Source organism: Cricetulus griseus (assembly GCF_003668045.3).
Source record: "Cricetulus griseus strain 17A/GY chromosome 1 unlocalized genomic scaffold, alternate assembly CriGri-PICRH-1.0 chr1_0, whole genome shotgun sequence".
Taxonomy (NCBI): domain Eukaryota; kingdom Metazoa; phylum Chordata; class Mammalia; order Rodentia; family Cricetidae; genus Cricetulus; species Cricetulus griseus.
The window spans coordinates 193,982,383-194,002,751 of record NW_023276806.1 but is presented as its reverse complement, the minus strand read 5'-3'; the positions used below and the strand labels follow the sequence as shown (position 1 = coordinate 194,002,751).

The following is a 20,369-nucleotide window of genomic DNA, read 5'->3' as shown; positions in this document are numbered from 1 at the left end:
ATGTGCCACAGAGCATGGGATGCTGTTCGACAGCATGAAGCACCTTCCTACAGCATAATTTTTCACTAGAATATTTTAATTATAGCAGGTACATTGAGGAGTATAATATAAAGCTCATGGACTTCATGCTAAACATGCAACCTCAAAGGGTTTCCTGATTATTGATGCTACTGTTTTGCCAGAATCCTCCAAGTGACTTTATCCTCCTCTTCCATCAGAGTTCTTCTGTCCACATCCAAGCATATGCTTGGCAGTGCTTTCCAGATACCTGGTTATATGCTCATTACTTTTCTCGTGACCAAATGCCTGACAGAAGTACCCTCAAACAGCCAGGGTGTATCGGGGCTCACAGTTGAGGAGGATGCAGTCCATTTTAGTGGGGAAGGCGTAGCTGTTCACTCTAGGACAATGGGAACTGACAGCTACCATCTCTTTGCATCTCTATGGATCATGGAGCAGAGAGTGTTGGGAAGACACAGAGCCAGTCTATAACCGTCATAAGCCTGCCACTAGTGTTCTGCATCCTCCAGCTAGTTCTTGTAGTTTCCACAGCCTACCAAAACAATGCCAGCAGCTCTGGATAAAGTGTGCAGATAGATGAACCTGTAGGAACATTTCACAGTCATGCCATAGCAGGCTTCATGCGGCTGAAGTAAGTCCTCATTTGAAACCACAACAAAACACTAATCTTCAGGGGACTCTCCACATGGGACAGTGCCAAACTGTGCTCCCGAGACACTCCTGAAGTTGCCCATCTAAAATAAGCTGGTTCATCCCTCCCCCTTCTTAGGGCTATTTGAGGGCATCATCTCTCCTGTTCTAATGGAGATACCAGAACCACTCCTGACCATACCCCCATTGAAACAGTAATCTTAAAGCTCTTGAAATATATTCCCATACCCAAGGATAGCTTCCTTCCTCCATAAAATGGGAGGTTTGGAAGGGTTTTGGTTTGGTTTGATGTTTGGTGTTTGGTTTTTCTTCCCCCTGAGATATTCTTGATGAAGAAGTAAACTGAAGACCTGAGAGCAGGGACAAGTCACTGAGCCAGCCGTCCTGATGTGTAGGGTTTCTTTACAGACCATGTCTCTTCACCGCACTCTGCTTGCTTCTAGGCCCTCAACCTTGGTTAAAGCTTTCCTGGCAGGGAGGAAGGAGGTGACCCACACCTTGGAAGCCTCCTCTCTCCCTGGACACACAAAGCTGCTCTAATATTACCATTACTGTTATTGTGTTCCTATTACCATCGCTGTGGTAAGAGTTCTTCTTGATGAGTTATGAGTTAACTAATTCTTCCAGTAACCTGAAGAAATAGGCAACACTATTATCCCATTTCAAGCAGAAGAAAGATATATTTGTTTCAGAGAGTCTCCAGTAATAAGATAATGAGTGACTCCAATAATAAGATAATGAGTGAGTGACTAAGAGGTTGAGTGGGACAGAACTTGCCTTCCAGGTAATCAGTAGCTGTTTGTGAAATAAGTAAACATATTAGCATACAATTAGCAGCATGGGCATGCCCCCAGCCACCATGCCGATGAAGGAAACATTCACCAAGGTTCTGTCTTGCTTCCCCAGGCAGTACTACGAGATGCTCTACAACACAGCCGATGAGCTCCTGAACCTGGTGGTGGACCAGGGCGTGAAGTACACAGAGCTGGAGTATATCCATGCCCTGACCCTGCTGCACCGCAGCCAGACCGGCGTGGGGGACCAGACCATCCAGAACACCAGGCTGCAGAGGCTCAAGGAGATCATCTGTGAGCAGGCTGCCATCAAGCAAGCCACCAAGGACAAGAAAATAACGACCGTCTGATGGTGTGCCCCGCAGTGGGTGAGGGTGGGGTTCATTCTTAGTGCAGCCTCGGGTTCTAGCTACTCAGCATAGCGTGAGCTGACCTGCTTTTGCCTACACTGATGCTTAGTGGATAGAAAGTGGATTATTTTCTCCTTAGTTTTGCTTTTCTATATGAACTCTAGGAAGTTTGCAGTATGGAATGTTTGGCCTAACGACTACTTTAGGGATGAGGGTGGGACAGGAAGGAGGGCATGTCAAGTTGAGTTTTAAGACCATCCTGACACCACTTAATATGGTCCATGGCATAAGCTTTTTATTCTCTCAACTTTGTCAGTTTATAGTTCAGTGAGGTGAGTGTGTGCACATTACTTTGTCTCCATTGCCAAAATCAAATCTGAGGCTTCTCATCTGGCTCCCCATCTCCTCAAGGCCGGGGAGAAAGCAGCTCTTCATCCCTTGCTGGGGTTGAGGGTGGTGTAGCTTGCACACAGGTTGCTGGTTGGCTTTATAGCCTTTTTGTTTTATTCCTTCTGTATTAAAGCCAAGAGTCGGGGCTGCAGGGGTGACTTAGCAGTTAAGAGCAGCGGCTGTCCTTCCAGAGGACCAGGGTTCAATTCTCAGCACCCACACATGAAGCTCACAGTCATCTGTAACTTCAGTTCCTGCTGACCTGAAGCCCTCTTCTGGCTCAACAGGTACCTCGTGTATGTGGTACACAGACATAGATGCCGGCAAAAACACTTAGACACATAAAGTAAGAAAAAAATCAAGTCATAAAACTAGTGCTGAAAAGAGAAGGGTGAAAGGTTAGTCACCCCCATGACTTGACCCTGAAAATAAATGATGGCTGCAGAGCTCCCCATCTCACACTTCTCTGAGGGTCAATTTTGAGGGGCTCCCTCATGTTCCTGTGCACACTGCATTAGTGACTTGTCCTGTTCTATGACAAAAGCAACTCAAGAAAGGAAAGTTTTTGTGGCTAACAGTTAAGGGTAACCCCATCATAACAGGGAAGCATGACCGCTGGAGCTTGAGGCAGCTGCTCACTGCATCTGCAGTCAGGAAACAGCAGTGGACACCTGTGTTTGGGTAGCTTTCTCCTTTTTATGCCACCTAGGACCTCAGCCATAGAATGGTTCCCCCACATTCAGCATGGATCTTCACGCCTCAGTTAATATGATTTAAATTCACAGACAAGTCCTGTCCTTGTTGTCGCTGTTGTTGTAATAAACCATGGACAAACTAATACCCACCAGGTACAGACACACAAAAATAAAAATAGCTTTAAAAGATTTTGACAGTGAAAAAGTAAAGCAATTAGTATTACAGTAAACATTGAACCTAAATTCAGAGAGAATTAAAGCAATACTAGTAGTTAATATTAAGCAATAGAGCTCAGGTCTACTCAGCTGAAAGCAAGGAAGATGGGACATTTTTCCTGTGATGTCAGCAGTGAAGATTCTTTTTTGTGTGTGACAGGGTTTCTCTGTGTGACAGCTCTGGCTGTCATGAACTTGCTTGTAGACCAGGCTGGCCTCGAACGCAGAGATCTGTCTGGGATTAAAGGCATGCACCACCATGCCTGGCTGCTAGGCCTCCTTTGAGTTGCCCTTTCCTGGTACTGGGACCTGAAATGCTCGTGGCAATATGGATCTTGCCAATGCCCCAGGCCCCCACATCCTCTTGCTACTCAAGGGTAGCAAGTGCACTGACAAGGAAGCATCTTGAACACACATGGGAGGAGCAGAAGGGCTGGGGCTATGCAAGGTCACTCTTAGACCCCGGGGGAGGGAATTTTCACACCTGTTTGTAGCAACTTTGGTCTGGATGGGAACAGCCAAAAATTAAAACTGTTCTGAGAAGCTTAAATGTTGTTTGTTTTTTTTCTCATAGTCTGTATTCAGCAAACATTTCCTGGGACACTAACATGTGTCAAGTGCGCTACACCTGGGCCATGTCTTAGGGTTTCTACTGATGTGAAGAGACACCGTGACCAAGACAACTCTTATAAAGGAAAACATCTAATTGGGTAGCTTGTAATTTCTGAGGTTTAGTACATTATCATCATGGTGGAACAGGGCAGCATGCAGGCAGACATGGAGCTGGAAAGGTAGCTGAGAGTTTGACATCTCACACAGGCAACAGGAAGTGAACTGAGCCACTGGGGGTAGCTTGAGCAAATTTGAAAGCTCAGAGGTCACCTCCACAGTGACACACTTCCTCCAACAAGGCCATACTCACTCCAACAAGGCCACATCTCCTAATAGTACCACTCCTTTGGGGGGCCACTTTCTTTTAAGCCACCACAGGCTAGATACAGAGACAGAGAACACCTGTACCTAGCATTTAGGTACTGGACTTGAAACCCAACAAGCTTATACCCAAAACTGAGCTTGAAGCCAGGTCGGCAGTGGGGCAAGCCAGCAGGCATCTTCAGGGTGGCTTTTCAGCAGCTTCTGAGACACAGGACGGCTACAAAACTGTGGTTTAGAATCCTGACAGGGAAGAAGTTAAATGCACACAGGAGACAATAATGGAAAAGCAGTGCCTCCTCGCACAAGGTTCTTGTAACTCTACCCAGGAAGCAAGGGTGGCAAGAGGGGCGAAGAACTGTTGGAATGGACCACTTTTGTTCAGATGCTTCTCTGTAGTGGCTATGGCCACTACTGCCACCACTGGGGACACACTGAAGGTGTTTCTGCATGGCATGGCTCTACTCCAAGGATGTCTTACAAGAAGGATTCTGTGTCATTCATCGTCATTACTAGAAAGTACCAGAGTCGGTACAGAGCCCAGACACATATGGCCATGAGTTAACATTCTACCATGACAGCCACTCCCTAAGAAGTGCTGTTGTCAGTAAAAGACAAAAATACTAATAAGCCGCAGCAGGAGGGCACTGAAAGCAAAGCTCACCATTTTCTCTTAGATGTGGGATAATGAGATGGACCTATGACTAGTCCACGTAGCTACCCAGTGACTCCCCTTCTACAGACTTGAGCAAACATGGAGCGGAGATATTCCTCAAACACATGGCAAATGCTGCTGAGCATGTGGGCTGAAGGAAACCTGTATACACTGCTGGTAGGGATGGAAACTATCCAGCCAGCATGAGACAGCTGTGAGGGCTCCTAAAATAGTAAAACTAGATGGGTGACTCTGTCCCTGGTCCCTTGCCCTGTAGCCCCCCTTTCCACACCCAGAAGGGGCACTCACACTCTTTCTCAGGTGTAGCTCTCCTCAGCAAAGAACCTTCTTCTCTAAAGCAGACAGAGGCTGCTACATAGATTTCACAACTGGTCAAAATGCAATAATGTGACTGTGAGGTACCCAGCCCCAGCTGGGTTAGCTACAGCACAACCCTACACCGAAGGCTTGAGGAGCATCACGGAAAAGGGAACAGGAAAAGTATAAGAGTTAGAGGACCGGGGTGGCTGCTACAAGAGGATGTCTTCTAGACATATCATGACACACCTATGAACTCTCAAAATATGGCTGCCTACACAAGACATACAATAATGACAATAGCAGTTGACATGCCCACATGCATGAGGGGATGAGTCACAAGGCTTTACCCCTGAGAGAGAACTACAAGTGGCCAATGGTTACTAAGAGAGGAAGAATCTGACTTCTCCAGGGCTACTCAGTCACAAGTGGTCACCCCTAAAGACATGTACATACAAACAGAACTAAGCAGGCTCATTAGGGTGTATGTGTAACAATAATTATAGAAGTTGTTGATCGAAAAAGGAGAAGGGGGGGGACATGAGAGGTGTCAGAAGGGGGAGGGTTGGGGATGATATAAATTCAGTGTGTTCATTTATGAAAGTCTCGAAAAATGAAAAATTTTAGAAATTCAAAAAGTGAAAATAGATCTACCACATGACCCAGCTATGCCACTCCTGGGTCCTTACTCACCTGAGGGCTCAAGTCCACGTGTCACAGGGATATTTGGACAGAAGTGTTTACTGTTCGCAGCAGCTAAGTGTGGAACCAGCCCAGGCCCAACAACGGAGGAACAGTAAAGGAACTAAGGTGTGGATGCAGATGTATATATATGCTGTAGAAGGATGACGAATGAATGCTGTAGGTGCCCCATGGGATGTCTTCTCACTACAAAGAACAGAGCTGTCATCTGCAGGAAAATGGATGCAACTGGAGATCATCATAGTAAGCAGATTAAGCCAGTCTCAGACAAAACTTGGTTGCCATGTCAGCTACTGTTGTCATGCAGGTCTCGTGCAGGCAGACATACTGCTGAGAGTATGTGTGTGTAGTTTCCAGATCTTATATAGCTATATAACACCATGTATGTATATATGTCATGGGAACAATGGATACAAACAGGAGGGTACAGGGTAAGATGGAAGGGTAGAGGATTCTGGGGAAAATATGTTCCATGTACATATAAACATGTATGAAAATTCTTTTAACAGTTCCATGTACAATTAATATATGCAATGGATATTTAAAAAACAAATGTTAGTGGATGACAGAAGGACTAATACACATTAATGAAAGAGGAAATATTTCCTTTTTACTGGTTAAGAGGACTTGTTGTTTTGGGGTGTCAGAAGGCTCACCACTGCCTGTAACTCCAGATCCAAGCATCCCATATCCTGTCTGGCCTCTGCAGGCACCTGCATGCAGACATATAGACACACAAACACAAAATAAAACTCTTTAAAAAAAAAGTAAATGCAGAATGCATCCATAAACTTTGATGTCCACAGAATCCTGGAGCAGCCAGCCTCCTGCATGAGGACTTCTCTGTCTATGGTCCAGCATGGCTCAGCACCATGGATTAGAACCCATGGACTAGGAAGGGTCCTGAGACAGACAGTAAGCATAGCCATGAAAGACAGCAGAGATTGTCACCCAGCTTGCTAGAGAGTAACTCCACAAGCTGAAGGAGTTCCCAGGGACAGTGTCTCTTACCACTGTCACCGTCTCTACACAACTTGCCATGTCTTCCCATTTGTCCTCACCACAACCCCACACCATAAATATTCTTTCCTTCCTATGCCCAATGTAGAAACCACGAGAAGACTTCCTTCCAACCTAGCCTCATTAGAATAAATTCCTTGAAAAGGAACATATCTAATGGCTGGTCATGATATACATCACGAGTCAGGACCTCTGGTAGTGCTTTCTCCTATGCCCCCCACCCACTAAGCACTCGTTTAAATAGTCTGTTCTATTCCGTTTCTCCAAAGCATCCAACCCATTGCAGAATTTTGTTTTTATTCCTGCCTCATGATGGGTTTTTTGTTTTTGGGGGTGGGTGGGAGTGGTTTTTGGTTTTTGAAGATAAGGTTTCTCTGTAACACTGGCTGTCATGGAACTTGCTCTGTAGACCAGACTGGTCTCAAACTCAGAGATCCACCTGCCTGTGCCTCCTAAATGCTGGGATTAAAGGCATGAGCCACCACTGCCCGGCTCACAGTGGGGTCTTTTAATCTCATTGCCCAGCTAGAATTCTCTCCCTCTTACAACTGACAACATCCTGGAGATTTGGCAAGGATCTGTCGTGCAGCCTTTTGCCCTTGAGGAACCGTTTACAAGCTCCCAAAGACAAGTTCATTCATTGGTGTTCCATGTCAGACTTCACTCAAAGAAAGTCCCAGGTCCTCTCTAGGACTGCACTCCTGCCTGGATGTTTTCAGAGCCTGCTAGTCATTATTAGATATTTCAAATAGCTTGGGAAGGAAAAATACCTCAACACAGAGAAGTTACAGGTCAGGAGGACACATGATCTCTGCTTATGCTTGCCTGTTGCAACTCAAGTGGGATCTCTACAGTGGCATCCAGAGAGTCCTTGTGGTGTGACCTGGTGTTTTCACTGGCTTCTTAAAACTCTCACTAGGATCTTGCTTTCTCTAAAGTCCATACTTGCCCCTCTCACACGAGCCTTTCATTTAGGAAGCCATTGCATCAGATTGAGAACCGAAATCTTCATTCAGCCTGATTCCCTGCTTCTCGGCTAAGTCGTGTGACGCTTTGGAAGTTCAGACTGTCACTTTCAGTGTGCCTTCCTCGCCACCAAAGCCAGGCAGCGCCCGCCTCAGCGACTCCTGAAGGAAAAAATGCATTCCTGCATCACCGGCTGTGAGTGGACCAGGGCCATTACAGTCGGGATTCTTGCTCTGAGACATGGCAGTGGCTAACTCCCCAGGCCCAGTGCACAGAAATAGGGAGACAAGGGGTGAAACAGGCCAGAGTCCAGTCCCAGGGTTCAGCAAGACTGAGCTGGATTCATCCCATCCAGGGCAAATGTAAGCAGAGACCCAATCACGGCTAGCCTTCCACAGGTTATGGGAACAAGGAGTGTTCTGGTCAAGAAAGTTTGGGCTGAAAAGCGGAGTGTGTGTTGTACTGCACACCTGAGAGCAATTGTCTTAATGTGGCATGGATGTAAAACAAATTGGGCATAATTTGGAGGGAGGGTAATGAGGTACCAAGAATGGGAAAACATAAAGAATACCTAGGCTCCGCAGAGGTCTCAACTCTGTCCTAATTAGACACAGTTGTTATGAGAAGTGCATAATTAATAAGCGTGCCACCAGATGTGGAGCACAACGGAGTTCTTTTCCTGACATGAACGCGGTAATGAACTGTATGAGGCTGGAAGTAGTTGTCCTGCCTTGGCTGCGGCAGAAGGCCTGCCTGGAATTTTGAAGAGGTGTATACACCGTGCGGGGTTTCACCTGGAAACAAGTAATCGTATTCCAACCGGGCCAGGGTAATGAGATGGAGCTAATTACCAAGAGTGTAATGAGATGCGAGAGTCACTGGAGCTAAGCTGGAAATCTCTCTGAAATTGAACCAAGATGCAAACAGCAGAAAGGACGTCTGTGGAAAGAATGAGGTGTGAGGGGGAAGAAATGTGTGTGACCTGAGGGGTGATTGGGACGTACCTAGCCAAAGACATGTCTGTGAGGGAAAATACTGCCCAGGTGTTCACACACCTGGAGCAGGAGTCCCTGGGATCTCAAGGATTCAATGACCTGTAAACACCACATATGAATGTGTAAATGTATATACAGCCTGTATGTGCATAAACAGCTGAAAAAAAAAGATGAGGCTGGGCACTTGTAGGTGAGTGGAGTTCTCATTATATGATCCCTTGTAGAAAGATGGCCTCAGACGCCTGCTGACTCTGCATCCATGCTCCAGGAGGAACCCAGCTCCACACAGAAAAAAGCAAGGTTTTTTTGTCTTTTTGTTTTTTTCACAAGGATTTACTTGCCGTGAGAGAGCAGGAAACCATTACTGCCTGGCTTCTGTTGGTTTTAGTTTGTAGTTGATTGCTAGTGCATTATGGGAGATACCATTTCTTGAACGCATAATGCGTCTGACATGTGTTAAATGGTTTCCCACACTATTTCACTAAATCTCCACAATAACCCTATGAGAGACACTATCATCCCCACCTCACTGGGGACACTGGGACTTAGATCAAGGACTGTGCCTGAGATCCAGCAAGTATGCAGATTTGCTCTGCACCAAGGTTCAAGTGGGGAACCCTCTCTTCTTCTCTATTCTGAGCCAACACTTCTGTGTAGTGTTGCAAAGAAAGAGTGCTTCACCAGCTCCGAGCACCAGTGACATTCTCTGGCAATCTGGCTCTTCCAAGCCCTTTGTCCTCTCTATGGCCCCCAGAGGGAGGCACTAGTGGGGTTAATTTGAGAAGACATTTCCCCATCTCTGCCTCTCTCTGGCCTAGCTGTCTATGAATAACACTGAGGCCAGTACATCTACAAAGGGGGAAAAAAGAAAAAAGAAAAAAAGTCTGAGAAACACATCTTCCAAAGGACTAGGGGCTGAAATGGCTGTTGAAAATGACTCACTCCATCCAATGGCATAGGAGGCCATCATGGTTCTAGACTCATGGCTCAGAATGTCACTTTAGTTGAACAGGGGAGAAAAACAACCTTCTCTCTTTATCCATGAAGGCTCCTTGGCTGTGGCATCTGTGTCAAAAGGCACATGAAAGCATACAGATGTGTTCAAGCTTTTAAGGCATGAGGACCTTTGGTGTGTGTGTGTGTGTGTGTGTGTGTGTGTGTGTGTGTGTGTGTGTGTGTGTGTATTCACATGCGACTCTGACAATATTGTTACTACCATGTTTATTTCTTGGAAGAGTCTTAGACATACCTGAGAAGACTTGCTCATTTCTGGTGGCTAACCAGTACAGCTACTTGCGGTTAGAAAGTTCGAGGGCCCTCAGATACCTATTGTGTCTTAATGCCTGAAACTGCCAGAGAACTGGAAGAACTAGACCGGGCCAGACCAGACCCTCAGAACATCCTGATTTTTGTTAAGTGATTGTTCACCCCCACCCTCCTTCCAGACAGGACAACTGCCTTAGGTAACTGAGTCCTCACACCTTCTTTTTTAATTTGTTAGTGAGAGTTGGCGTCTCATTGCCAGCCATTGTATTTCCATAGATCTCATTAACTCTCCAGGCTTCACTTCCTGGAGGGGCCAGGCCTTGGCAGGCTGAATGGCCTACTCTCTGGGCATGGAGTTTGGGTTACTTGTCCCCTCCACGCTGAGGAAATTCTGATCGTGATTGCTAACAAGTTCTCAAACTGCTCTGTGAAATGGGGATGGAAACAGAGATGTCAGGTTCTTTTGTGTTTTTAATTCCCCTAAATCAAATCACTCTCCAAGCTCTGAGCTACCACTTAGCATTGTCGCAGAAGGCTACATGCAGAAGGCCACCTGGCTTTCTTCAGGGACTGGGAGGATTTCTCTCCTTGTACGGCAACACGCAGCTACAGAAGGGGATCAGGAAGGGCGAAGGCAATGTCATCATTGCCTCATCAGTTGTTAGACCCCCCCCGAAAAACTCAGGTATCCGGGGTCCCAGGCCACGACCTCGGTCACCCCAATCACCAGGCAGATTCGAGAGCTTACTGCAAACTGCATGAGGCTTTATTGTAATTTAACGAGCTAACCCCATGTTAGCTCGGGTCTTTCACCCACCCGCCATGGTGGATGGCTCGCAAAAGACAGCTCGAACCCCCTGCATACCGATCTTGTAGGGCATCGTAAGGGGAGTGTCTAGGGGTATGCACAGGCTCACTATTGGTGTGCCTCCAGGCTTGGAGGGCTTGCCCTGTGTTGATTGGCCAACTGGTTGTTATGGCCCATAGGCCCTCCCAGGGTGGTTGCTATGCTTTGTGTCATTGCTGTGTGCTTGTCCATAAAGTACACCCAGGGTCGTAAAGCATAGCGCCACCAGCTAACTTCTGATTGGTTCCTTGTCAGGAGGCAGGCATCTGACTTTCTAGTGTCCAGGACAAGGTCATACAAGCACGTGTTCGGTCTCTATTACTTCCGAAAGGGGAGCTGGTCCCTTCACAGTCACCCTTGCTTTCTGTGATGCTGGAGGTCCTCTCCTCTAGTGTCCCCAGGTGTCATCTGCAATCTCCAGGCCCTAGTGTCCAGCCTCCACAGGCTCGTCTGCGAGACTCAAGGCAGGCCCAGGTGAGAAAACATAGCTGCCCTAGCTTCCAGTCTGCGGTCTGCGTTCTCAGGAATCCACCACTCCTCCCTCACTCACTCACTCACTCACTCACTCACTGGTGGCGGGTCCTTCTCTCCACTGATGATATCTCCTTTCCTTTCTGCCAGGCGTCTTCCTCTTGGCCTAACCCTTCATAGCTATAGCCTGCTGAGAGAGATTCTCCAGATGAAGGGAAACTCTGCCCTGCTTGCCCCCTCCTTTCCTGCTCAGCCCCCATCTCCCCCCCCTGCCCTGCACTTGCCTCGACCCCTGGACATGAGGCACACCTGAACTTCAAAAGCAATCCCCCTAAGCCTCCAGAAGGTGTCAGGAGAAGGGGATACGGCTGTCATTCCAATTACAAGTACTATCGTATGTGTCAGTATCACATTGAGCGATGATAATAATAATAATAATAATAACAACAACATCAAAGTCTTCCTCTTGAAGTGGATTAGACAACAATCGAGCCCATGTTTGAATCCTCCATGACTGTCCCTGTGTCTTCTGTCTGTTGTCTGTCTGCTGAGTGTGTGTCTGACATCTGCCCCTAACAAAGGGCCTTGCTGTGTTTATTGAATAGCACAGAAAGCACAGTAGTGGAAAGGAATACATTCTGTTCTATAACGATTTATAACTGAGTTTTCTAAGGAAAAGATGACTTTATAAACCCAGAATGACAATCAAAACGGCAACCAGGTACTAGCTACCTGTGTCCACATGCTGCTTCTAATAGTTACGGGATACATTTGTTTTAAGTTTGTTTTCAAACCATTAGCTAGTCTCAGCAAATGATTACCACACACACACACACACACACACACACACACACACACACACACACACACACACACACACACACTGTACTAAGGGGTGTGGCAGAATACAGGATTTAAGGTTAAGACTAAAGCCATATGTACCAGGATTTCTCTCTTGGGGCCACCAACCAGCTCCCGAATCATGACCTGGAGGCTTCTTGCTAGTTATGAACGCTCAGGCTAGCTTAGGCCCATCCCTGGATAGCTCTTTGAACTTAACCTGTTTCTGTTTATCTACCTTTTTCCTCAAGGCTTTTTACCTTCTTTCTGTATATCTTCTTTCACTGCTTCTCGTGTCTGCTTACTTTTGGTAGCTGCCTGGCTGGCTCCAGGTGTCTCCCTCTCTCTCCTTCTTTTGAACCTAATTTCTCCTCCTATTCATTCTCTCTGCCTGCCAACCACAAATTCAAATCCAGCCTGGGCTACAGAGCAAGTTCCAGGTCAGCCTATGCTAAAGTAAAAACGTGCATTAAAAAATGAGGCCTGGCGTTGGTGGCGGGCACATGCCTTTAGTCCCAGCACTTGGGAGGCAGAGGCAGGAGGATCTCTGTGAGTTCGAGACTACCCTGGTCTACAAGAGCTTAGTTCCAGGACAGCCTCCAAAGCCACAGAGAAACCCTGTCTATAATAATAATAACAATAATAATGATAATAATAATAATAAGCTAGAGAGAAAGAGGTTGGGATTTTCTTTTAGGAACTGGCTGGAAAGTGAGCACGTAAGAACTAATGGAATCAATGGTGATTCTCCCAGGCAAGGGCGCATGTCCTGATGTAATAATCCCTGAGAACAGAAAACCAGGAGCCCACTGCCGGAAGGTGGGAGAAGATGAACCAACCACTCAGCTTAGAGAGAGAATTTACCCTTGCTCCCCTTTTCATTCTATCAGAGCTCTCCACAGATTGGGCAGTGCCTTCCCAAAATGGGGAGGGTAGACCTTCTCTGGGCAGGAATTGCTTGTCCCCTGCTAATCTTCAAATGGACCTAGAAACAATGTTTCTCAGCTACCCAGGCCTCCCTTAGCCCAGTCAATTAACATTACAAACGCTGACCCTGCCTCTCCTGGGTTCACAGCTCCTTTCTTCCTCAGCCTCCTTGTTTTATTTTTAGCTCAGTAAGAGTTTGTAAGCCCATATACATAGGTCTGGGGTCAGAATTTGAATTATTCATAGGAAATATTCTATAAAAATCCAATATATAATTTTTAAAACCTGCTAGCCATAATAAGTAATTGCTGCCAAAGCAGGAAGGCCCCAACACGAGGCCGTCCATCTCAGCTCCTCCTTCTAATCTGGCAGAAACAGCCCCTGTTTTTGTATTGCTTGTCTCCATTATTCACCATGCAACACCATTCCTCAGAGATGAGATTTTTATCCTCCAGGAACCAGGATCTCATTCATCATCCATGAAAGCCCAGGTAGGAAACCCCAACTTCTGGTTTTGTACCTTCCTCCCCAACAGCTGCGGCTTTCTTACTTGTCTGATGTCCCAAATGGAAGTAATTGTTCCTGGGATTTAAAGATGTAAACAGGATCTAAACCCAGCACTTTTAAGTGAGAAGACATAAGCCAAAGGACTGCTAACGTGGCAGGCTCTAAGAAGAAAGCTCCAGGTGGTAACTTTCCACCCTGGAAGGGATGTGGCTGGCTAATCTGTTATCCAGCCAACGATTATCTGCGCAGGTGTGGTAGGTATTGTTAGGGATTACACTTGTCTTAACTGTCAGTATGTTCTTGTATATTCTTCACTTCTGTGGTTTCTGGATGCAGACAGGCCCTGTCCAGCAGACACCCAAGATGGTCACTCACTTTCCCTGACCCCACTCAGAGTTCAGAAGGGAAGTGAGCATCTGATTTGCTCCATAGCCCAAGCCTCCAGGAAGGACTGTATACAGCATTGCTACATCCTCTGCTGGCAAAGCATCCTTACCTTCTGCCATGAGGAGAGGTGGCAGAGACGTCTCCTCTCCACAACTTTGTCAGCAGGTAGTAAGCTGCAAAGTGGGCAGTCCACAGACAACATGTCAACAAGCAAATACACAGGTCACCTTTCAACATAGTGTAAGCCTGGGAAGTCTCCAGCCTGTCCCCACTCTCTGACCATCATGTTATTGAACACGACTCCAAAGCCAACAAAAAGAGATTCTGTCAACAGAATCAGGTCCACCTCCTCGTCAGATCAATCACTTGACTGCTCCATCAGTTCTAGGAGAGCAGGATCCCGGGTTGCAGCTGCATCACTTTCAAACAGTGAATTTATTTTCAACTTCATTCAAAAAAAAAAAAAAAAAGCCCATAAAACCTTACTTGGCAACTGCATATCTTAAACATACTTCATACTCACTTATAATTCTTCTGTCTTACCCACCTCTGGATGTCAATTCTGTAGAAACTGTCCATGCCCACTCCGGTAGAGAGAGTTCTAGAAGACACTCTGGAGTCTAGCCTTTTCTTAGGTAGCTGCTAGCCTGGGCTGATCTGCTCCTCATTAGTATCCCACCCTATAGTTCCTCTAGTTCCCAAAATGGGATGTCTGCTAATCGTTACTGAAAGACCCCAGAAGGTGTACTTTCGCAGAAGGAGACCAGAACCCAGGAATCAGCGAGACCACGGACTTGGATGCAAACCGCAAGAGGTTTTATTGGTTACTCGGGTACCCGGGGCGACTTAGCTTCTGTGGGCCAAGCGCCCCGAGCCAAGGGAGAGAGGTCCTTATATAGCAAAAAGCATGGTGCAGAAGCGAAAAGCATAGTTACAGGGATTCTATTGGACAATTTAATGAGGTACAGAGCATTTTCTCAAGGTCTGATAATTAGGCGAAGCAGCCTTGGCTCTATCTCATCTTGGGTACAACAGACTCGGCAGTTCCTCCCTCCGCGTCCAGATGGCTGACCTTGGGACGGAGCGTTCCCCATCGGGCGGGAGCGCGGGGGCGGGGGCCCCGGGCCGACCTGCCTGGTGCTCTCCCTCCCACCGCCTCGCGGGCTCCTCGCTCGGCCCCAGCCCCGGGGCGCGGTGCCAGGCGGGCGGCCAGGGGCGCGAGCCCCGCCGGGGTGAAGGCTTGGGAGGGAGCCGGTGGCCGGGCGTGCGGGAAGTGGAGGCCGGCGGGGGTGGGGATCGGGGAAGCGCAGGAGCGGAGGCATCCTCCGCCAGCCGCTGACCGGAGGAGGAGGCAAACTTGAGAAAGAGAGAGCTAAGGGGCGGGGGTCTTTCAAGAGGTGCCCCCCAACATCTGCAATCGCAGCTGCAGCAGGGACAGCGGGATGAGGGGAAGCAGGGCGGCGGGAGCGCCCCGTTTCCTCCTCGGCCAACTCTCCTCCTGCCCCCACCCGATCCCCATCCTCCCCAGCCAATCCCGCCTGCTCCAGAGAGAACACCCAGCACCGGCACAGGCGGGGAAGACAAAGAGGCAGTGGGTCTTTCATTACCTTCCTGGTTATGGGTGCTCGTTTGCACTGTGCCCTTGGGAACCACTGTTCAGATTTGCAAAGTAGGATCTAGGATATAGTGCCAGCCTGTCTCACAGCACAAGGATGAGGGGATGAGACACACACACACACACACACACACACACACACGTGCACGCACGCACGCACGCACGCACGCACGCACGCACACAGTCAAACCTGGAAGTCCTATCAAAAGATTTTGTGAACTTGGGGTGACAAATTATTTATGATTTAATAAAGCTTGCCTGAGGGTTCAGAATGCAAAGCTAGCCACACGCATAGAGCCAGGCAATGGTGATACACACCTTTAATCCCAGAAGCCATACTAGACAGCCATTGAGCTAGGTGGTGGTGGCACACATCTTTAATTCCAAGACTCGGAGACAGGCAGATGGGCCTCTGTTAGTTCAAGCCACACTGAGCTACATGAAATTGATCCAATCTAAAAGAGAAACAGCTCACATACAGGTGATTTTAGCACTTGAGATCACATGCCTTTAATCCCAGCACTAGGGGGGTATAAAAGGAAGAAGCAAAGGGTCTCATGTGGAGATTTAGTTTCCAGACAGGGAGAACATTTGTCTCTGAAGTTTCGCGGAGAGAGCATTGCAATTTGAGGATTCATGGAGTCAAGATCACTCTTTCAGTCTGAGGTAGAGGTAAGAGCTAGTGGCTTGCTGCTTTGCTTATCTGACCATCAGCTTGAACCCCAATATCTATCTCTGGGTTTTTTTGTGTTATATGAATTAGTTCATGTAACTTGGGTGCAAAGTCCTCTACTGCCCCAGAAAGAAAGAAAAAGAAAGGAGGGAGGGAGGAAGGAAGAGCCATTCCTGCTGTCATGCAGACAGGTTCCCTTTCCAAAGGCTCTGAGCTTTGCACTCATCACGACAAGCCTTGGCGTCCATCTAACTTGTACTATTAATAGGCAGGCCACAACACCAGTCTTCAGCTTATTAATAATGCATGTGGATTCCTTACTGTGTTAAGTCACAAACGTCGCTCATCTGCATGATTAGCTCTTAGCTTCCTGATTAGAAAGCTTCATCTTGTCATAAGCCTGCCCTTTCTGAATGAATGGCTCTTTTAAAGGGAACCAGGGTCTCTAAGGTACAACTCAACCTCGAAGGGAAAAGACAATCAACAGATAAACAACAAAGGCCCCTTATTTTCTTTGTGAAATGAGAGAGAAAAAAAAAAGACTCAAGAGTGTTTGAAGGTTTTTGTTTGTTTGTTTAAGTTAAGTTCTATGCGGGGACCCTTGGATACTTGGAAGATAGAAAGTTGGAGACAGACACAAGGGCATGTAGGTAACAATACTTAATGAATTTGAATTCTGTACTCTGGGAAACTACAAAGTGATTGTAAGCAGGAGCTGGGCATGAGATTTTGACTTAGAAATATGACCCTGGGAAGGAGCACTCATCATGAAAGTGGCTATCAGGAAGACTAGAGCGGTCATAGGGGTAAGACTGAGGCCATGGCATGAAAGAGAAGTGTGCGCATTTAGGAACTATCCTAAAACATGACCACTCCTTCACCGTCTTTCTTTGGTCTCTACTTGGATTTCACCCTCTAAATGAGTCCTTATCTGGCCAGCTATTTAAAACAGCAGGTTCTCCCCATATCTTAGCCTTCTGACATTTTCCTCACAGCTTTATTGCCATCTGACATGCTTTATAACTGAACTGTGAGGTGGGACCGTCTCCTTTCTTCTCTGTATCCTCAGGTCTTATATCAATCACTGGCACACGGTGGGTGGCCAATAGCTATGCTGAGAATGATTTGTGGTGGAGGGGAATCGAATAGACAGGATGCAGTCACTGGTTGGATAGGAAAAGGTGAGCGGAAGGATGTGGTAAAGGGGGCTGTCCAGTTGTGTTAGTTTGCTTCCCCATTGCTGTGATAAAATACCATGACCAGAGGAGACTTACAGGGGGAGAGTTTACCATACCAGAGGAAGAGCCCATAATGTCAGGGAGAGCATGGCAGCAGGTGGCTGAAGTATGAGAGCGCCCAACTCCCAGCACACACAGAAAGCAGAGAGAGCCAACTTAAGTGGGGTGAGCCAGTAAACTCTCAAAGCCTGCATCAAAGTGGTGCATTGCCTCCCAACAAGGTACCATGTCCTAAGAGTTCCATCACTCCACCAAACAGCACCACCACCTGGAGTCCCAGTGTTCAAATACGTGAGCCTGTGGAGGACATCTCTCATTCAAATCACCATGTCACATCGTGAGACAGGAAGCCACACAGAAGGGAGATAAGCGGTGTGGGAGGTGAGAGGGTGGGTGGAGAACAAATCGGAGGCACCAGGTGAACAGCTAACAGAAGCTTCAGGGGGACTGGAGGAGGCTTTGGGATGCAGAAAGAGATTTAGACAGGCTCCATGGGCTTTATTCTTTCAAATAATATTTATTGTGTTGTTAATTTCGTCCAGACACTGCCAGGCAGAATGGACATAAAGATGAGCAATCGGAGGGAGTCATGCAGGGAGAAAAATAGCCATAAAATCGCAATTACTGCCACACTTGATGGTGATAGCCTGCATCACTGAACCAGCAGGAAACAAGCACCTTGTAGACTGTGCGGGCAGGTTGGAATTGCCAGCACCTTTCTGGAATATAATTTGGTAGTGTGCATGTATGAAGCTTGGACTATTACCCATCATGACCCAGCAATTCCCCTTCTAGATACTGACTTGATGGTCATACAGACAAGGTTTGCTGTCCACAGAGAAAGCAAGGGAGTTTCCTACTTGAGTGTGATGAGCTTGCATGCCCAACTAGGTTCTGGGAGGACCATTTTATGATGCAGGGAAAAGTGTCTGCCTCTGAGCCCTTGCCCATGACTCAGGGACACTCTCACAGAAGGGCACTGGCTCCCTGTTGCAGCCAGTATCTCTGTGTAACTCAAGACATTGTATCTTAAAACGATATATTACTGGATTATATATATATATATATATATATATATGTATATATATATATATATATATATATAATACCAGCCTCTAGCTGAGGTTCTTCACACACACACACACACACACACACACACACACGTGTGTGTGTGTGTGTGTGTGTGTGTGTGTGTGTGTGTGAGAGAGAGGGGGGGAGGGAGGGAAGGAGGAAGAGAGAGAAGGAGGGAGAGACAACAGAAAGTGTGTATTTTGAATTGTCCCTGTGGTGACCTGTCATAGCTCCCTGGAAAAGACCCTCTCATAAGATATTATTTGACCTCATTCAACTTTTAGGGTCAGAAACAATCAATAGAAATGTTTTGACATTGTAGCTGTCTGACACTCCAATAGCTACTGGAAAAAACAAGAGCTAGGCCAAATGTTAAAAGGAAGTGGATGCTCACATGGAGTTCTGAAAAGCTCCAAGCGCATATGCAGAATTGGTTGTGCTCTGGAGAGATTCAACGGTAAATGCCTCACCTCTGGCTCACAGGGAACACACAGAGAAAGTTAGAAAGTTCTGGGGCATTCAAAGTGTAACCCAAAACACAAGGCACAAAACTTGATGACTCAGCAATCTGCGGAAGCCACTCTTCACTTGGTCAGGATCAGGGTAGTTAACTCACAGAATTCATATGGAAAGGCTACTTGACAACAGCAATGACATCAAAAGACAGCGGCATTCTGGGTGCATCATTTTCATATCCAATTTTTCAGTGACTGGGCATGGATTTTCTTTTTAGGTCAGTAAAACATTCTGGAGGTAGATGGTAGTAATACTGTACAATCTGTGTACACTAAAATCTATCACATTACACCAGCTCTTAAAGTGAGGAGAGTGGGCTGGGGGATAGCTCAGTGGGTAAGATTGAAGGGACCAGCTCCCCATTTCAGCAGCCATGACAGTAACATGTGCTCGCTATGACCCTGTCTTAGTCACTAGAAAGTCAGATCCCTGCTTTGTGGCAAGGAACATAATCAGAAGTTAGCTGGTGGCGCTAAGCTTTACGGCACTGGGTGTGCTTTAAGGACAAGTGCACAGCAATGATGCGCGGAGCATAACAACCACCCTGGGAGGGCCTATGGGCCATAACAACCAGTTGACCAATCAACACAGGACAAGCCCTCCAAGCCTGGAGGCACACCAATCCTGAGCCTGTGCGTACCCCTAGATACTCCCTTTACGCTGCCCTACAAGATCTCGGCAGCCGGTTCAAACTGTCTTTTGTAGCCAACCGGCATGGTGGGTGGACAAAAGACCCGAGCTAACTTGGGGTTAGCTCGTTAAATTACAATAAAGCCTCATGCAGTTTGCAGCAAGCTCTCAAATCTGCCTGGTGATTAGGATGACCGAAGTCGTGGCCTGGGACCCTGGATACCTGAGTTTTCCGGGGGTCTAACAAGATCATTTGCTGTACAAGCCTGAGGACCTGAGTTCAGTCCTAGGACTCATGGTGGAAGGAGAGAAAGGACTGCCCAAAGTTACATGTGTAATCCCTCAGTTATACACATATCGTATACTTGCACACAATAATAGTAATGAAATGAAAAAATTTTAAATGTAATCAACTAGTGTGAATATGTTCAAGGAATAAAGGAAACCATGTCTACCAAACTAAAAGAAAGCACGAGATTGACATCTCATCAAATAGAGAACATCAATACCAAGATAGAACTTGTTTAAAAGATAGAATTTAAAATGAAGTTTAAATTCCTTCCCCTTTCATTGCTTATAGCACACAGCTCCATTCTCCTGTAATCTGACAAAGACAACACAATAGGACCAGAGTTGGCCATCGTAGTTATTGTGGTTACTGCTTGCTGCCTCCTA

General features: G+C 46.9%; 1 protein-coding gene across 1 annotated transcript in view; it reads left to right on the top strand.

Annotated features, from left to right (window-relative positions):
- The window catches only part of Exoc4 (exocyst complex component 4), a 691,582-nt gene extending 687,915 nt beyond the window's left edge, over window positions 1–3,667 (top strand). Inside the window, exon 18 of the mRNA XM_027391411.2 lies at window positions 1,579–3,667. Within this exon, the coding sequence (XP_027247212.1) occupies window positions 1,579–1,816 (238 nt within the window). The 3' untranslated portion in view covers window positions 1,817–3,667. The remainder of the gene's footprint in view (window positions 1–1,578) is intronic.
- Window positions 3,668–20,369: the final 16,702 nt, after the last annotated feature.